Genomic DNA, 19,251 nt, shown 5'->3' with positions numbered 1-19,251 from the left:
CGACAGATATTAAAAAAAAAAAAGAGGCAATCTCTCTCAGCGTGATCTATCGGAGGATTCCCACATCTTCGGAGAGGCTAAGCTACGAGCTTAGAAGAGGATCAGGAAACCACTCTTCACGCTGCAGCGAGCCAAGCTGATTGGAGAACATTCATCTTCATTTAACAGGCGGAGGCATGTAAATACTGTACGAGACACACGGCGGACCCCCACACTCGCACTCGTGCAGCCCACACGGGTTCCCAGCGCGTCCTCCGCACTCCATGCATTAACAATGGTGAGCGGTTTCACATCTGAAAAGAGCTCTCCTAATGGTTTCATCTGTGGGAATTTGGGCATGAAATATTAACACGCGTATTTATTACTTTTGTGGAGTAAACATTAAACCAACAGGTTTTAGCAGAACAGAGGAGAGAAAGATTCATATTCATGAAATTCGAAACGGATAAACTGCCCTGCTGATGAGATATTGTCTCTTTTCTTGCATATTTCTCGTCATTTTCACATTTTCTTTCCCTCCGAACCACATCTGTTTCCCTTCTCTGACTCCCTTCTCTTAAATCTGACCCTCCCTTCCTCTCATGGTCCATTTGAGTCACTCTTTCACCCTCCTCATCGTCCTCCTACACGTTCTTAGCTTCTCTTGTCAGGGAGGAACGTGGAGCGTCGGTCCTTCCTCCTCAATATTTAATCCGAATTAAACATATAAGGACTATTCTACACTCAATTATTCATAGCAAACTAGGAGATACCAGAAGAATCATCTCGACCACCCCCCTCGCAGATGAAGAGCGAGGGGCCGAGAGGGAGAGAGGGGGAGGTAGAATGAGGCTCTTTTTTCTCTTAATTAGACCTAGAATTGGATTCACACATTTCTAGCAAAATACGAGCTACGAGACAACCGGCTTTGATGAGATTTAAAGGCGTTCACATGCAGCCTGTAATCTTTTCACTGCGCTTGTTTAACATTTATATGTAATTGTTCCACCTTTAAGCGATAAAAGAAACAAGATAAGTGATGTTAATACAAGACCCTTACATCCAGACAAAATGATATTGCTTTCTTTTAGTACTCTTTTGCACTTTTAAAATCTGCATACCTTACATCTGTTACCCGACGTCAAACTGGAGAGCTTTCACATTATTTATTGATTGGCTTCAAAATGATTTCCCTTCTCTCCCCCGTCTGCCTTTGAACCTAAACGTCTATCTTTCTCTACATTTTTCACCCGCAGAGGATCCAGAAAACTCCTGAATTAGACCAAATACTCTGCACTGTTGTTTATACCTGCAAGATATACTTCTCAGTTTCATAATGTACTGCTAATCTGACTTCACAGCAACATTTGGCATTTTGAAATGTCAAAATCAAGTCAAAAAATGTCTAAGACTTGAATAAAACCTCCTGTTCCACTTTTGAAGAAGGAGAAAATGTGCAAATACAACAGATTGCAAGTTTATTGCCTGTTGACATAAAGCATAAACCGCCCTCTGTTTAATAAACAGGGATATAACTCAAGCTCAAAATGTCTACATGGATCAACCAACATGCTGAAAATAAGGAAAAGGCAAGACACGCCCTCTCTTCCTAGGAGACTTTGAAAAGACTCTTTAACGACTAAAGTCTGAGGCTACTTGCAAGCTAACATTAGCTACTGGAGTGCTGTTAGCGTACGAGCTAACTGTATGTTTCAGCCAAAAATTGTAGGCTTCAATCATATCAATAGACACACATGTAGAGAGACGGAGCACGATAGTTGATCTTGTGGCTTCCTGTTTGGTGAAAAGGTGCACCTATTGGTTGTAGACAACATTTACATCAACGATAATATTGTACTAATAATGTACGACGTCATCGGAACGTCAACACGAGAAAAAAGCCTGATTTAAGAACAACTGGGACTCAGCTTTATGAACACCTTACAGCAAACAATCCAGATCACAGGAGCTCGACGGAAATCGATAGAAAAGTGGTTTGGTGTTAAGACACCGAGCGGAGACACACTCTCCCGCTCACATACATCATCCCAGCCACTCACCTTAGTCCGTTATTTCCTCCCATTCTTTGGCTTTTCCTGCTGCAGAGCCAGAAAAGAAAAGCGCAGGCCAACTGGCACACAGACAAACACACACACACACACACACACACACACACACACCTTTCATACCGCTGCTCCGACCCTGGATAAACCCAGACTGGCTGCCAGCTATGAACGAGGCAGTTCAATGGATCTGTGACCCGGCTCCTGACCTGAGTGTTAACATGGTTTTGACAGTACTTGACTTTGGAGGGTAAACACAGGGCGTCTATAATTGGTATACCGGTACTACAGAACCAATATGGTATAACTGCATCCCTGTAGGAGGTATTAACCCGGCTTTTTCCAACACATGTCTATTAATTCTGCTTAAACACGGTATTTCTGTACAGTTGGAGGTAAAATTCAGGCTACACTAATATTATTCACATTTTACTAGAAGTAGATTCCAGTGGTGGCTGCTCGGGACTGTTTCCGACTTCCATGACCCAAACATTTCCAGAGAGTTTTAAGATCTAAGATCTAAAGTCCAAATTGATTGAAAAACGATCAATTCAGTCATTTTACAAAAAAAAAAAAGAGTCTGGTGGATTTGAGGAGAACAATGTAGTCGTGTGTTTTGTAGGTTAATACATTGTATTAATAGTCCAAATCCTTGTTAATTGTATTTATTCATTGTGCGTCACAAAGCAGGGGGAGAAGGGGGGAATAATGAGCATGTCCACCCAGGTGTCATGTTTCCGTCACTGCCGACCGGATCATGAGCCGATTAATACCCGTGACTACCGCAGAGCGTCATTTGGACCAGGAATGAATGCTGATTACAACTTTTCCCACTGAGGACAAAAGCCAGATATTAGTGGATGTTAGTGGGCTTTTTGTCCTTTTGGGACTTTACAAACCATCTGTCCCTGCACTCGCTCTGCTACAAGGTGATGGAGAGGAGAGATGGCAGGTATGGCAGATTTACAAGGGGGATGAATTTATGTCATTTTGCTAATAAGGGAGACGCCAACCCCCCTTAAATCACCTCGACATCATAAAATATAATGACAGACATTTGAAGCTTTGTTCAAAAATCTAAAAAAAAAACTTTAAAATGTGGAAAAAATAGCATTCTAGTTCCTTCACAGGATATTTGAGATTTGAAACGGGGTTCAGTCTGACCAGGGAACCGTATGAGGATGGTGAACAAACAGAGAAAAGCACCCTTGAGCAAAATGAAACATGAAATATGTGCATACATGTTCTGGTTTCCTATTAAAACCAGTTGACCACACTGGGAACGACATGTAGTCCTCTTTTTCTAGCCAATGTGTGGGAACTCGTGCATACTGGGGTTCTGAGTGCGATCAGGAGGGAACCCTGATGCCTATCGGCCTAATAACTAGGAGGCTGGTGAAATAAGCTCAGAGAGACAGAGGAAGAGGCCCCAGACAGCAGAGAGAGGACATCTATCTCACTCTGCTTCTCCAAACCGTCACCAACACTGGCTTTTTGACACTGGTCGCCTGGTGTATGAGCACTAATAACGACAGTATGTGTTCACTGGGAACAACCTGGCTTTTTCAAAGGATGATGATTGCTTCCACTGAATACATTATGCCATCAAAGTTTCACGCCATTGATAAATATTTAATGGTATTGTTAGGGTTATGAGCCGCATATGACTACTTCTTTCTACGTTCATACATACTACATGAAGTACAGCACCCTGGATATGAACACTGTTATCTGCTGCTGCATTCTGCCATCTGTGATCACACAGATGTATCAATTAGACGAGTTTACACATAAGATATGTAGCCCTGCGTTTGCCACATGAAGAGTAGTGTAGCCCCAAATGCCTGCATTTTAATAGTGAACGGCAGAGAAAAGAGCATTTTCTGTTTCTGTTTCAGTACGGCAGTGGTAAGAGTTTTTTGACATTCAGAGAGAGAGAGAGAGGCAGCATCAGATTATCTGCCCTGTACAGCTGCTCCTGCTGCATGATTCACACATTGTCCTGCTCTGGAGTATTGTATTCAGAGGAACCATCAGTGTGAGCATCAGTCAGCGGCTGGAACCCCACTGACAACACAATCAATCCACTTACACGCTGCACAACGATGACCAATGCCGGCCCGCCTGCAGAACACTACGCTGCTGTGGTCGTGCTTGTTCCTGCACATGCTTTTGATGTTCTTGTGTGAGTCAGTGTGTTGCAATAGTTATAATAAGTGAAGGACAGAATAAAATAACTTGTGGTATCTTTTTTAGGGCTACATGAGATTGTAAGAACTGATATTGCAGTGTGTTTCTGTGATATATAGACCTATTGTGATATGAAAACATGGAGGAATATTCACCCTAAAGTTGCTACAAGTTAAAGTCCCAACATTTTTTTGATCATATTCAGAGGAGTCGACACTACGCTCCGATAGAACAACATAAATCATCCGGTTTAAAAAAAAAAAAGTTTTTTGTTTTGCAAAAATCGACAGCGCCCGGATCATCCTGTCCAATCAGCACGCAGGGCTGTGTTCGTGCACACACAGAGCCCCTCCCCCCTCGGGTCGTTCCACTATCACAGGGGGGAGGCGGAGGGAAGTAACAACAAGCTTCCAATTCCTCGTTAAAAACCGAAACGAGGAGGTCCAAAACAACCAAGGAAAAGAAAACACGGGTGGAAAAGAAGGAAAAAAAGAAGGAAAAAAAGAAAGATGGCGACGGTGCCCGTGATAAAACCAGGTGGCGTGATCTAAGGGATTTCAAAGGGCAGGAAGTCGAGGGAAAGGAGCTCGGTGGTCGTGGGGGAGGAGCCTGAGAGTTGTAAACATTCAAAATCTGACAGAGTGCCCTCGATCCACCGGACTTGCCGACTGGGACTTTAAAGTAAAAATCAATCTGTTGCAGGGTCGGATGGGTTGCTGACATCACCACAGACCTCACACCGAGGAGAGTTCGTCCATACCTACAGGGAGAGAGGGCTCGGCACTAAGTCCACGCTCGAATGCCGTTGTGCCGGGGTGCGGTAAAGTTCATGCACGGAGCTGTGAGCCCTCTTAACCCCGGGCTTTCCCAAGCGAACCTGCCAGAGCTGGTAACGTGCACTGCAATGGAGGGAGAGGCGCCTGGTGAACCAGGGAGAGGATCCTCCAACACCTACAGACCGCCTCCGCGTTGAGAAGTGTTAAAATATTCACGGTAGGTTATGAAACCGTGGCTTTGTATCAAACAGCAGAAAACCAACAGTGACCAACCGTCACTGATCCAGGAAATATTCCCCTCCCGTACAAAAGTCATCGAGGGGAGAGCAAAGAAGTAGTAAATACGTAAGTACAACGATGAGACAGGAGAAGCCTCCAGCTGTTTGTTTGCATCATAGAGGATGTTACACTATTATCTTGTGACTGACCAGAAGGTTGTTTGTGCACCTTTTCAATCCCAATGTGTGCCTGATAGCGAATGCCTGTGGCAAGAAAGCATGGTGATCAACGCATGCAGACATAAATGCCGCCTCTCCACTGACTGACAGCGCTCTAAAGGGACTGGGATTTAACCACCGCCAAAGGGGTGTAGACACTCAAGGTGGAGGCCATTTGGTCCCAAACGTCATCTGAATACATTTACATCCACTTAACATTACATGTCATGCATAAAAGATGGGTTAATAATCGCTTTAATGAAAGTTTCATGATGAGCAAGCTTCAATTGACAAATCCATTTCTTCCTCCTTCACATATTTTTTCTGTCCTTTTTGAGCTTCTTTATACAGCAGAGCTGGAATTAATGCTGATATTCCTGTTTAAAGTGGTTTAATGGTGTGTGTCCGACTGTCCGAGCGAGTGTGTCTCTTTCGGATACTGCTAATACGTTTGCTTTTCCTGCATGTGCAAATACACCCGTGCACGTGCACACTTATGAACGTGACACTCACCAGCTCCTTCTTCTTCATGCACTCCATGAGTATGATGAACAGATGTTGGGCCTGCGTGCGGCTGTAGGTGAAAGTCTTCTGGATGGTCACGAGCAACTGGTCTCTTAGAGACTCGTTAATTATGCTGCAGACGTACAGAGAGAGAAAAAACGAGTGTGTCAGAAGTGGGGTCAGATAGAGGTAAGGAGAATAAAACAGTTAGGGGGGAAGCGGGCAAATTAGATTTGCTTGTCAGTAAGTGAAACCAAGGTTGACTGGAAGCTCTCAGTACGACTCTCTCCTCTCTGAGATTCGATTCTGCAGATTTACTTTCGTCCGTCGCATACGAGCCCACATGTTTACTGTGTGGTTTTAAAGCAACACATCAGCACATTTCAGAATATTGATACATTTTTGCAGGTTATTGCATCAAGCTTTCCAAATGTTTTTCAAGAAAAAGAACTGCATATCTGCAGAATTCATGTTGATGTCATACAGAGCAGGCATGAAATGGTACGCTTGTTAACAAACTAGCAAGCGAGGGCTCGAAACTGTGGCTACAGACAGTTATAGAAAGTATATAAAAGTGAATTAATTACAGGATTGTTTTATTGAATGTATCTTGGGAGAATGTTTTATGCATTGTCATTTCCTTTCCAGAGTGTTTGCCCTTGGATTACAGCGTGATGTGCACCATGTGAGAGCGTACCCTCCCTCCTCAGAGTATTTGTGTCCGAAGGCCAAGATGTCTGAGGCCCTGCCGCTGCCGTCACACACCACCACGGGGACGGGAGGTGTGTCCCTGAGGTACTCCAGCACGATGGAGATCACATTAGGGCCTCCCTCTACGATCAGAGCCACCACCGGCACGCCTTGACCGATGCCTGGACATGAAATAAAGCGGCGGCAGAAAGGTGGAAGGTGATTGGAGAAAAGGGAAAATGGGGGATGAAGAACAACGTGGAGAAGGAGCAGTCAATAAATAGGCTTCATTACATCAGCAATACTTGATCTTTAAATAAAAATAAAATGTCCAAATGTGTAAACGAGGTGAAAATGTGACACCTGTGATGTCTCACGACTGTATCGCTGAGACACTGTGAGCTTTCTAATTATGGTAGAGAGGTTTTTATAATAAAAAAAAAGCACTGGTACCAAAAATAACCAGCCCACTTTGTGCTGCGCTCCTGTGACACGGATGTGTGTGTGTGTGTGTGTGTGTGTGTGTGTGTGTGTGTGTGTGTGTGTGTGTGAGAGAGAGAGAGAGAGAGAGAGAGAGAGAGAGAGGGATCACTGATAAACCCCCCCACTGTTCCACACAGAAATGGCTCCTTGCCTGCTAATCACAGGCTATTTAGGGTAACTATGCACAATTAGCAGGTTGTCTCTTCTGCACATGAGACGATGTACAGCAGAAGGTACAGTAGATATGAATATGTCGTCCTCTCTTTCCTGCTTCTTGTTTCATTTCCGTGCTGCATTTCTCATCATGACATCACCTTTAAGAGACCGTGAACCTCAGAATCTCTCCTGTTCCTTTTCCCTTCTGGAGGTCTCAATCCAATCCTAACCCCCCCTTCCTTCCTTCACCCTTTCCTGCTCTCTTTCTCACTTCCTGTTTCCCCATTTTCTCTTTCTAGAGACACTCTGTTCTCCTCTCCCTCCCGTTCAGCTTGTGTTTTCTGCTCGCTGTTTTGACTCTTCTAATTCAAAAGCTGTGTAACTGCCGGATCCCCCCCCACCCCCCATCCTGGGTCTGCATAATTCACAGAGGAGAACGCATCGGTCTGTCTCACGCAGGCGGACGGGGCGCATACAGATGCACGCTTATATCCAGTAAGCGCATACGCACACACATGCACTCATTCAGAAGCGTTCCCACCGCCACCACCGCCGCTGCCGCCATTACGCTTTGCCTCACACAGCCCCGTGCGGCCTCGCAACAGGGACAGTTACATAAGGAGAATATTTTAGGGGCCTTGCCTACTTCAAAGAGGTAAAACGTCACCGTGCCACAACGCATCACACGACCGTACATCACCACAGACGATGTCAGAGAGAACACTAATAACTTGAATTAAAAAAAAAATTCATTTCTTTTTGGATGTCTATTTTTTGCTGTTACCTGCATCTATGTGTGTGTGTGTGTGTGTGTGTGTGTGTGTGTGTGTGTGTGTGAGCTCGCGGTTGTGTCGGCTTGGAGCATTGATATTGATGACTAGCGAGCTTTGGAGGCAGCGCCGCAGTATCCAAAGCAGATTATTGTTCAACTGAAACCCACCGAGGAGCAGATGAGGAGGGGGAAAGCACAGCTGTGTCAAGGCTATAATTGGTAGCACGCAAACACTTACACACACACACACACACACACCCACACACACACACACACAGAGGTAAACATGAGTAAACAAACCGCAAATTATATTAGCTCTCTTTTGCCTGACTATCCCAAAACAGTGGGCAGCTTTTATGTAGCTTTTGACCTCAAAATCACAGTTAGTTTTTCTAATTAACAGACGAGGGAACTTTATTACCGTAACAACATGAAAACCTCCTGTTGGTGCAACAACAATGTTACCAAAATTATCATTTAATACAATTATTTGTGCCTTAAAATTTTCCTGGACGAGACCAGAAAGATCATGACATTGGCCTTGAGTGTGTGAGTGACAGGTGAGTGTGCATCTCTATGTCTGTCCATGTCCAGTCTCGCATTCTGCTGCAGAATATTTTGGGCGGTGGGTTCTGGCTGCATCCTCAAAGACCTCTCTTTCTAAAAACATCTTTCATGCTTGTGACTGGGTCTGGCCCGGGCCGGTGTTGTGTGAAGACGGAGGGGGATGGCCGTTTGTGGGTTGCATTCATTCAATCACACGACACAGATGTGTGGAGGTTTGGACTCTACCGAGAGCGCCTTTCTACTTCAATGAGTAGTCTCTCCGTGTGTGAAACGCTCTTTGTTTTACAGACATTTGGAGTATAACGTATTGTTTTTACGGATCGTCGGAAGTAACACGTGACATGAATTTTAATCGGAGGCTTCACTTAAAAAAATGCCACACAGTCCAACGCCGTTCCCCGGGAGATTGACTGGCAGCTGAATTCCTAAACATAGTGTTAACGCTCTGCCAGCTCCTGCTTCTATTGGACTTGCAATTTTACACTTATTTAATCCTGCGATTGTTCGAAAGCCGAGAGTCCTTTGGATTATTTTATCTGCGGAGGCAGATTTTGTGGCCTGAATTCTCCCTTTATATCAAGTAAAACACTAAGTAGTTGAACACACGCAGGGTGGTTACATGAGTCGGCACTTTTAGAAGAATGACTATTGTTGTAGATGGAAATGTGAACCCATAGCTGGAGAGCTAATCTGTTAGCGTGCTGAGTGAAGATGCAAGGCTTTTTACTGGAGTTTACCAAGTGTTTCCTCTGCCAAAGTCTCCATGCAGTATATGTCTGTCTTTCTCTGTCCTTATTTCACCCAACGCTTCTGTATTCCATCAATATGTTTACTGATAAATGCACATAATTAAAGTGCAAACACACCTTTTTCCTCTTCTTCTTCAGATGACATTAATTACATAACTAATAATGTTTAGAGAAGAAAGAAATGTGGTTTATTATCTGCGATTGGTTTTAGTAATTCCTTTCAAAATAATAACAATTGGTTTTCTTTTAAATTAAAAGTAAATTGATGTTCTGTTGTTTTTATGAAAGTGCAAAGTGAGTTGTGGATATTGTGGTTTGAAAATGGGTCTCAGGACTTTACACTAAGAATAACACGATTCATACTTTTGTCTGTTTTTGCTGCTGCCACAATGTTCTTGATAAGATCACTAACTGTTTCTTCTCATCCAAATATACCTAACAATAAAGCATATTCTATGGATACAGTATTCCATAAAACACACACGCTGTGCAGAATACCTTATACATTCTGTACAGTCTCTCTCTAACCCATTCAGCCTTTGCAGGCCCTGTTCTTGTAATGACTGTAACCATTCACACACTCCAACGCCTCCGACAGCAAACCCCTCCCCTCTCCCGCCTCTCTCTATAACTCATGCATGGTTTTAACCCAGTGCCGCAGCCCACACCTTATCTCTCAGGGGGGAAACTATATGGGAAAAAAGCAGAGGCAGCAGAAAAAAATGGGGGAAAATGGATGAGAATCCCCGGCCACAACTTTCTATATTCATGCAGTCTGGGAGACGAAGAAGTGAAGAGGAGAGGAAGGAGTAAGGAGGGAGGGGTGTTAGCGAGACACACATAACGTGCTTAAATCGTCCTAATTCAGGATCCAGCAATGACTCATCCTCTGTGTGTGTGTGTGTGTGTGTGTGTGTGTGTGTGTGTGTGTGTGTGTGTGTGTGTGTGTGTGTCTGCGAGTTTGTCCTTGTATGTGTCAATTTTGTATCAGCGCGACTGGAGGAGGTGTGCTACAGTATGAGCCCCCCCACCAACACACACACCAATTATAAAACAAGTATAACTCACACTCACACACACGCACACACACACACACACACACACACACTCACATCTCTGTGAAGGCAACATGGCTCGACAGGAAACAGCACAAAAAGGACAGAGGGCACATTAAAAGGGCAAAGCGTCCCTCAAACTTTAGATTTCAGTTGTGTTTTCACATCAAAGTATAATTTTTTTTACATCCTATCAGGAATTCAGATTAAATCCGATCTTTTATCCTTTTATCAGTAGTTTTAGTCGAGTTGTAACGTAGCGAGACCGTGAGCCAGAGGGAATGCATCATAAATGGTGTTATTGATCAGGAAAATACAAGTACAACTGGGGAAATTGGGGTTAAAAGAGTTTTACCTCATTGATTTGTGGGTGTGAAAAATGCACTGAAGGTAATGTATCATCCAAAAGAGTCAAATAAAGTGTATTAAATGTCATCAGGATTCTAATCTAAGCATTTTAAATGACAAGTACGTTAGTTTTTTAGACTTGTCCTTGCCAAAACACTTTTGGATTCAGCTCAAATAACTTTGTATCAGCAACTAATACGATAATAAATATATATACTTGTGGAAATGCTGGATTACAGTAAGCCAGGTTTATTGTATAGCATATAATTACAGTAAAAATGGACACTCAACAAACCACTGAGATATACTCTCTCTGACCAAAAACAGGGTTACCTGTGAGAAATAGCTGAAGAAGGTATACGGATCAAGTTGGCACCATTAATTCTAAGAGTGTCGCTGGAGCGACTCGTTTCCAACTCCACCCTCGACCGGCTCTTATCTCTCCACCACAGGGTTGAACACTCTGGCGCTCCATGTTTATCTCTTTGACTTTTATTTTCGTGTCCATTTGTGCAGGAACAAGCCTGAACTCCGGTGACTTCTCCCGTCCCCACGCCGGCTCTCTACACTCATTCTTGTGTGCCTGTTCATATTTTATACGCTGATTCACTCCCACAGAGTCAGTTCAGCCCCGCTGGTTAAACCAGTGGTGGAGCAGCTGCACTGGCATCCAAACTACCGACCACAGGGCTCATGAAAAACAGATGAATAAATAATCAATTTACGTGACTCATGGTATTGATTGTCTCAAGCTCTGAAAGTCACTTTATAGTAGGTTTCACCATTTTGTAGTGTCCGAATGTATAGAGAATGATTCCATTTGACTTCATTTTTAAAGTGTACAACTGAAGGTCACTAACCGAGCATTATTTACCATCATGCATTGCTCCGAAGGCTGGCTGAAGAGAGCAGCAGAACTGAGACAAATCCATGAGTTTTGGTGCAAAAATAAGTGAAATTAATGCCAGCAGAGCAGCACATCACAACACAAGTACTTTGAATTTATTTATTCATTTATTTACTCAATTTGGAACAACAGCAGCATATTTATACACTACTCCTTTGGTTCTTATCTTTCACAATAAAACCATTGCTGCCTGCCAGGGGAACATAAATTCACTCACAGCGTCCCGATAAGAGACTAACTCAACAAAATAGATTACAATATTAACTTTTTTCCTCTAAATTGCCCCGTAGGTGTGAATGTGAGTGGGTTGTCTGTCTCTACTTGTCGGCCCTGTGACAGACTGGCGACTTGTCCAGGGTGCAACCTTGCCTTCGCCAGCTCTGTCAGCTGGGATCGGCTCCATTACCCTCAACAGGACCAGGTAATGGATTGATGGATGGAAGGATGGAGGTATTTACTGTGGACGCTCCACCGGCCGCCGCTGATTTGGCTACTTTTTAACTGTGTGACATTAATTGTGTAATTAATGGAGCAGAATTAACTTGTTGACATGTAAACAGCTTTTGAACATGCATTTTTTTTATCAGGCACAGTTTATGAGCTTTACTATGTAATATTTCCGTGCTTCTATTGCTTTTTCAGATACATTCAGCGGAATCTAAGCCAGATTCAGTGTGATATGCGTCAAAAGAAGAACCAAGCAATTCATATATTCTATTATTAGAAGCTTTATTTGAAAGATCCCTTCGTTTTCCAGGCACTTATAGCTTGAGAGAAGGGCATTACGACCCTCCTGACTTCCTGTGTCCCAATAATAATAAAACGACCTCTTGTGTGTGGGCGGCTCCACGGTGGAGGTCACGGTGCCACAGCTAATCTGCAACGGGAGGCCTTATGGCTCCTGGATTCAATTACCAGAGCTACTTCATCTTTTACCTATTGCTGTGATTAATGCACGCGCTGCTATGGGAGGGTCAGTGAAGGTTACGCGGCAGACGCAGAGTTAAAACGCATGCGTGTCTACACCTACGCACACATCCAACGCACAGAGCACTTATGCAACCGTTTTAATAATCCAAGTGATTTAAGCGACACGGAGGAGGGTGCTCTCAAGGTGCCTCGTTCATTCTTACGGACTTCATCTCAACTAGTGCAAATTAATCATGTTTATTTCTCTTTGGGCATCCAATTTCACATTTCTAAATGTAAAAAAAAGGGGGAAAAAGTGAATAAGATGCATGTTTTTTTTCTTCTTTTTTTAGGATGCTCACTTCTATGAGAGAAAATAAGAGAAGCTTGCTCTCGTTGCCTTTAAAACGTTTCAGACACCTCGAGGTAACGTCCTCTCACCGCCTGCGTCCTCCACAGCTGCATCACACCTTTCCCGCTTTATATAATTCTCTGCCCCGTGTCTTCATTTTCTCACTCTCCTTTCTTTCTCCTTTTTACTTGTCAACTCTCTGAGGCAGGTGTGTAATTAAAAAGCATCGTAGCCACATGGAGAGAGAGAGAGAGATGTGCAGTGCGGCTGAGTGAGCTGTGCTGAATGGTGCCAATCATTTTTATTGATTTTGAGATGAAGCTGAAGTCTGCCATCTTCAGGAGATGCTAATGAGTTAAATAGGAAATAAGACCATAAATGAGAGGGTGTTGGGATGAGCAACCATTTTTTCTAACCCTACACAATGCTGCATATGCACTGAGCTCTGTCCTTCTGTTTACCATGAAGCGTGCCGCGCTGCCTAACCCGAATCCCTGTCACGGTTATCCAGGCTCATTTGCATCTCTGACCACGTCTGTCCGAGTGTCACGAGAGCGCCGTGCGTTCACATCGCTGAACATTTACTCTAGCGTGTGAATGCGCTGGCTCGTGTCCATCCACCACATTCACAGCCTCACGACGCCGCTTTCCCTGTCTTAAGCCATCTATTGTGTTTACCCGCAGCCAGAGCTGTCCCTTCCGTGTTTCGTGTTTCACTTTCCACCGCAGAGGCCCACAGAACCACACGACGCGACACCTTTCCACGACTTCAAATACTCGGCAGAGACTGGAGGTATGCGGAGGGCACACATCCTGTCACCAGCGGTGGTGTTAAGAGGTTTAGGAAGTGCCCAACTTTGCTCCAGTGATGGGATTTGACAGCTGCCAATGGTGCTTGCCGTGGCTTGCAAGGGGAAATGTGAAATACCTTTTGGCAACAGGAAACGCTTCAGTAATATGATCATGACCTAGAAAATGTGTTAAAACATTGTCTGCCATATCAAAGCAATATCTAGAGCGTAGTCAGACCTGTTTGTATAGAAATGATTCACATATTTTAAGAAAAACACACAGCTGTGTTGTAATGTCGTGAAGCCAATTTAATTGCTACAGCATTTCCGACACTCGCGTGGTGATAGCCGTTGCATGAAAAATCACACACAGGCACAGAAGGATTAGCTACAGGATTGCCCAGACATCACAAAAATACCACAGGGGGAGATTACACATATCTATCCACCGCACTTCTTTCATCTTGTGTTGGTGTGCATCGTGTGTGACTGTAAAGATAAAGAAGGGAGGAAGAAAAAAGGATGAAGCGTGTGGTTCCGTGTGGTCTGTAACCCACATATTAAACCACTCAAACTAAAGCGCTCCTTTTCCTCTTTTCCTTCGTTACCCTCCTTTGCTTGACAGGACCCTGCAGGTTACTGGTGGGTCCCATAGGAGCCCCGCTGTGAGGAAAATTGATGCCCCCCCTAGATTGACTGTGGACAGGTAATCAAGAAATGGTCCTTGTCTGCCAAGCCTTCAGGTTGTGGAAGGTGTACGCACAATAAGGTAGAGGACATTATACAGACACACGGACACATTAACACACACTGGGGCTGCACATTCACCTGGAAACCTTTTTGGGAGTCATGTCTGTGTTTTAATCGTCTATACTGAGGTGATCTTAAATTAGCTTTATGATCATGTTTCAGAATAAAAATAGCTGGATTCTCATCGCATGCTCTCTGTTTAATATTCAACAAAAGAAGGAAAACTTGCACATACAAAAATCACTACTTCACAAGAACAGTTATGGATCTGAAACAGTGCTTAACCTCCAGAGGCAGCAGGGTTATGAAGCTGAAGCTGATTAGCAGTGTGACCTCAGGCACTGCTGAGGTTTAGTGTCAGAGTGGATCATTAGCAGCAGATAAACAGTTACACACCTATCAGCTTGTTTCATCAGTAGATACACGTGTTCAGATGATGGTTAAATCAGGGAAGGCGGCGTGCGTTCCCATCATGTGAATGGTCAGATGCTCGTTTGACCACTGGGCGTCCCTTTGCCTCCCCAGCCCCTTTTGTATGAGTCCAGGCATAGGATGACAAAGGGAAGTCCATAGGTCACATGACTGGATGATTAACGAAGAAGGAAGCACATTTGTGAATCCCGTCAACCTCAGGGACATTTCTTAAACCCCGGAAGAAAATATTTAGGAGGAAAAACAGCCCAGTTTCATTGTGAGAGACAATAAACAACCGTATAAAGTCCTTATCGGTGAGCATCAGCGGAAGGTCTGAGCGTGAACATAAACGGTGTCGACAAAGGTGAGATCTGAGTCGTGAAACTGCTTGACACTGTGACCATGTCTCCATTCGGTAACATCTATTGCATTGATGTTTTGCTTTATGTTGACGACAAAAGACGGTAATAACAAATAAATCATGGCTGCAAACAAAATTGCTGTGACTCGGGGTTTTTGTCGCCGGCTCAGACACAATCCTGTGAGAGGCTGTAGAGGAATTTATTTAAAGGGTAACAGGGAGGTGTGTGTGTGTGTGTGTGTGTGTGTCGTCGCTTGTAATCGTGTGAGAGAGGAAAAAGAAGAGAATGGAGAGAGGAAAAAGACAGAGGGATGCATTTTGTATTCATGCAAATCCATTTGGTTTCTAGCTAAGTTCTAATGTGGAAATTGAAAACGGAGAAATGCAATGTGACAAGGACTCAACGGTGGATGAACCCTCCGAGGCAAATATGCGCGTGTGCAGACACAAGTACACACAAATGTACACACGGGGACATAAACACACCTGCGACTCGCACACGCAAGGATTCATATTCACTCCTGCTGCCCGCTTATGAGCATAATATGCCTTCGATGCAACCGGTTTCAAAATGAGGACACGGAGAGCAGAAATACAGAATAGATGGAGATTCTTATGAGGTTCAGTAGTGTGTAATAATACCTTGTCTGTAAAAATATAAAAATACACAAAAAAGGTGTGATGTTGACCAAGTGGTTTAAAAAAAATGTATCAAATGAAGATAAAAATACCAGAAACAATATAAAATATCTGTTGCAACTTCCATTTCTTAATTCCATAATTATAATTGTGCTTATTATTGTACTTGTTGTGTCTGCTGTACAGTAGAGTGTATACATGTGAATATATAAATGACCAGTGGTAATTATGTCTAGCTCGTTTGGGAGCTTCGTGCCGCAGAACAAAGAGAAGCGGATTATCAAGCAGGTTCATTTGAGGCAAGAGTGCATCTGAACCGTCAGGAAGCTTTGAAAGAAAAAAAAAAAAAAATTATAAGCCCCTCCTGAGGGGAGGAAGAGTGGCTAATAATGCTCTTCACGTGAGACACATATAAATGTACCTATACGTATACGTATGGTGGTCGTGTGCTCGTTAGCTTGCAAAACAAGGAGACAGGAATTAATCGAGCAGGTTCATTTGAGGAAAAGGTTCATCTGAGCTGTCAGGAAGCTTTGAAAGAAGAAATAAAGCCCTCCTGCAGGGAGGGACACTTTCAAAGGCCCGTCTAGTTACATCCCAGCTGGCTAAAAATACGCCGTCTGCCAGCATGTGTTGAGTACAAAAGAGGTGATGATAATTTTAGTCCGAATGCAGCCATAAAAAAAGACTTTGAACTCAATTAACCCGCTGTGGTGTCGTTGATAAACCGAGGATTACAATTTCATTAGGCTGTTACCTCGGAAACGCCTCCCCTAACTTAATCGGTCGGATCCAGTGAATTCCACTCACGTGTGTTGATCTTCTGCAGGGAGATGTGCTTCTCCAGCTGCCGTCGCAGCTTGACCTCGGCGCCGTACTTTCCCGTGGTGCCATTGTCTGCCAGGATGAAGTGGGAGTGGAGACTGTTTAGAACCGTCAACTTGCTCATGGGGTTGGACATGGTCTGGTATGGACGCACCACCTATTCCAAGAGGAGATTCAAAGGGACATTTAACGCTGACGCAAACCTCCCAGAGACCCGCGGCTGACAACAAAAATGACGGTTTCATGACAACAATTCTTTTTTTTAAATGGCTATGATATGGTACGGTGTTTGAAAGGCATTACCAAGCAGAGAGAGACGGTGTTGCATCATGGGAGATTTTAGATCCATAATCTCAATACTAAAAGCCAGGATATTTCTACCTCTGCTGCACTGATTTCAACAGTTGCTTTTAAAGTCGGTCCCTTGTGAGTCTAACTTTATGGAGGTACGACACTAAATCACAGGCTAACCCCTTGAAGGCATCATCATTTAGCAAAGCGTTTGTCAAGGTGATGAAACTAATTACAATAATGTTTCATTAACTACCATTTATTTATTGCACCGTCATTAAAGTTAACCTAAAAACCGGATGAATATTTATACAGATCAGTTTCTCTAAAGCTTGCTTCTGGTGTGGCGGAGGAACGCCTGACAGCCTGCTGTAAACTCATCTGGCCATTAGGCGAACAGTCGATACCAGTCGAGCGTGGAGAGAAGAGCTTCAGGAGTTAATTATCTCATTCCGGCTACCAACATTAATCTGCTCCGCTCGACTCGTTCGGCCGGACGTTGTGATAAAGTTCTTTACTATAACGTAACATTGATTCCAGAGATTTCACTGAGTCAGCGTGTGCTCCCGCCAACTCCTGCGGCTCCGCCGGCTGTCCCGACTCATTTGGAAGAAGAGGCATCGCCGATTGATTGGCTTACTCAGCATCTCGGTTCTGAACTGTCAGCTGCGATTTAAAGGCCGGAATGCGTGTGACATTTTTCACACGTAATTTAAGGCACACGAGGGATGAAGCAGCCACTCTCACTCTGGCTCACTCACATCTTTGCCGACAAGATCCTCTTGATTTTCCACGATGCCCCACGGAGCAATGCCGATGGTGCAGATCTTGCCCCTTGACTTGGAGGCGTGGTCTTTCAGTGCATCGCCCACGTGGCGAATCACACCTGTGTGTGTGTGTGTGTGTGAGATAGAAGGACAGGGAAAAAGATAACAAAATCAGTTTAGTCACAATCACAACACAGTGTAAACTTAGATAATGATAGACTCTGTAGGCGTGGGGTTAGGGCAGCCGCATGCACACACACACACACACACACACACACACACACACACACACACACACACACACACACAGTCAGGTCGTAGCTCCAGGCCTCTGGTTGTCCTCGGGGGGAGCAGCAGTCAGACCTGGAGGCCGTCTTGTCCGAAACCTCTCCTGCAGACATTCATCCTTTCTCCGCCTCCACTGTCCTTCCAATCCATCCCTCCATCCATACTTCAGGCATCTCTCGTCCTCTTTCTTGCCTTTTTGCATCCATTGTGTCACTAAATCTTACTTTCTTCATCTTTCTGTATTCAAGTGCAAGCCGACATCTGCATCCAAAGCTGCATCATTGCTTTCCATCTGTTTTTTAATCCCTCCTCCCGTCTTTGTTCTTATATACAGCGTGTAAAATGTAATTAAAAACGGAATTATTTTTGTAAATCTAGAAAAAAATACAATAAGTGAAGAAAACAAAGTGACACAGCGCTGACTAGAAGGCAAAAGGTAAAGCTAAGAATCAAATGTGTGGTCCGTTCCATTCCCCGTAATATAAAACCATATTCAGTTTTTTTATTCATGCATGTTAATCATTTCTATCAGCATTCAAGATAGCAGCAAAGCATTTACCAAATCTTTGTGACTTCACGCCACTTTCCATAGCTTACTGGAGCTCAGATTTCCATATGCATGAACCAGGTGCTGTCTATCAGCTGACTTTCCCCTATATTAATTTCCATCATTATGTTGTCACAGTTTGTTACCTATTCATCTTGTTTCTGTCTCGGCTTTAGTCTTCCAACGCTACACCTTCGATGCTCGAGATCCAGCGCACTGAGCTCCTCATGAATCTTTCTCCGGGCAAAACTCACCCAGCTAATCAGCAGCTCTAAACCAGATCTCCTTAGGCATCAAAGTCTGAGGTCGATCTCCTCCAAAACCTCAATTCTAAGAACCTAACAGGGGAATTCCTGTATTTCTTTCAGTAGAATACCACTCCTTGAAAAGAACGCGTCTTCTTTGTTTCACTATTTGTTCAAATCTCAGATTTAAATCCAGTTTGTGTAATGAAATATGCCTTTTTGGTCTAAATGTGACCTTTTTCTTCGACTTCCAGTAATAAAAGAATAAGCGGTCTGGACTCCCTCATAGTTCCTCACCATTCACCTTCATCCACAGTTCCTCGAACTATGGATGAAGGTCTGTAAGTATAATTGAGTGCTCATAATATACTTAATAATAATACTTTAAATAACCCA

At 43.8% G+C, this 19,251-nt stretch overlaps 1 protein-coding gene across 18 annotated transcripts in view; it reads right to left on the bottom strand.

Annotated features, from left to right (window-relative positions):
- trpm3 (transient receptor potential cation channel, subfamily M, member 3) overlaps positions 1–19,251 on the bottom strand; it is a 117,584-nt gene that overhangs the window by 32,376 nt on the left and 65,957 nt on the right. For all 18 annotated transcript variants that reach the window (XM_084025738.1, XM_084025739.1, XM_084025729.1 and 15 more), the window contains exons 5-8: positions 17,770–17,894; positions 16,703–16,874; positions 6,647–6,821; positions 5,959–6,082 (exon numbers count right to left, since the gene is read on the bottom strand). In XM_084025738.1, coding sequence (XP_083881864.1) covers positions 5,959–6,082; positions 6,647–6,821; positions 16,703–16,874; positions 17,770–17,894 — 596 coding nt within the window. The remainder of the gene's footprint in view (positions 1–5,958; positions 6,083–6,646; positions 6,822–16,702; positions 16,875–17,769; positions 17,895–19,251) is intronic.

Source organism: Eutrigla gurnardus, assembly GCF_963514095.1.
Source record: "Eutrigla gurnardus genome assembly, chromosome: 13".
Lineage (NCBI taxonomy): Eukaryota > Metazoa > Chordata > Actinopteri > Perciformes > Triglidae > Eutrigla > Eutrigla gurnardus.
The sequence above is the reverse complement of the archived record's forward strand: the minus strand, read 5'-3'. Positions and strand labels throughout refer to the sequence as shown.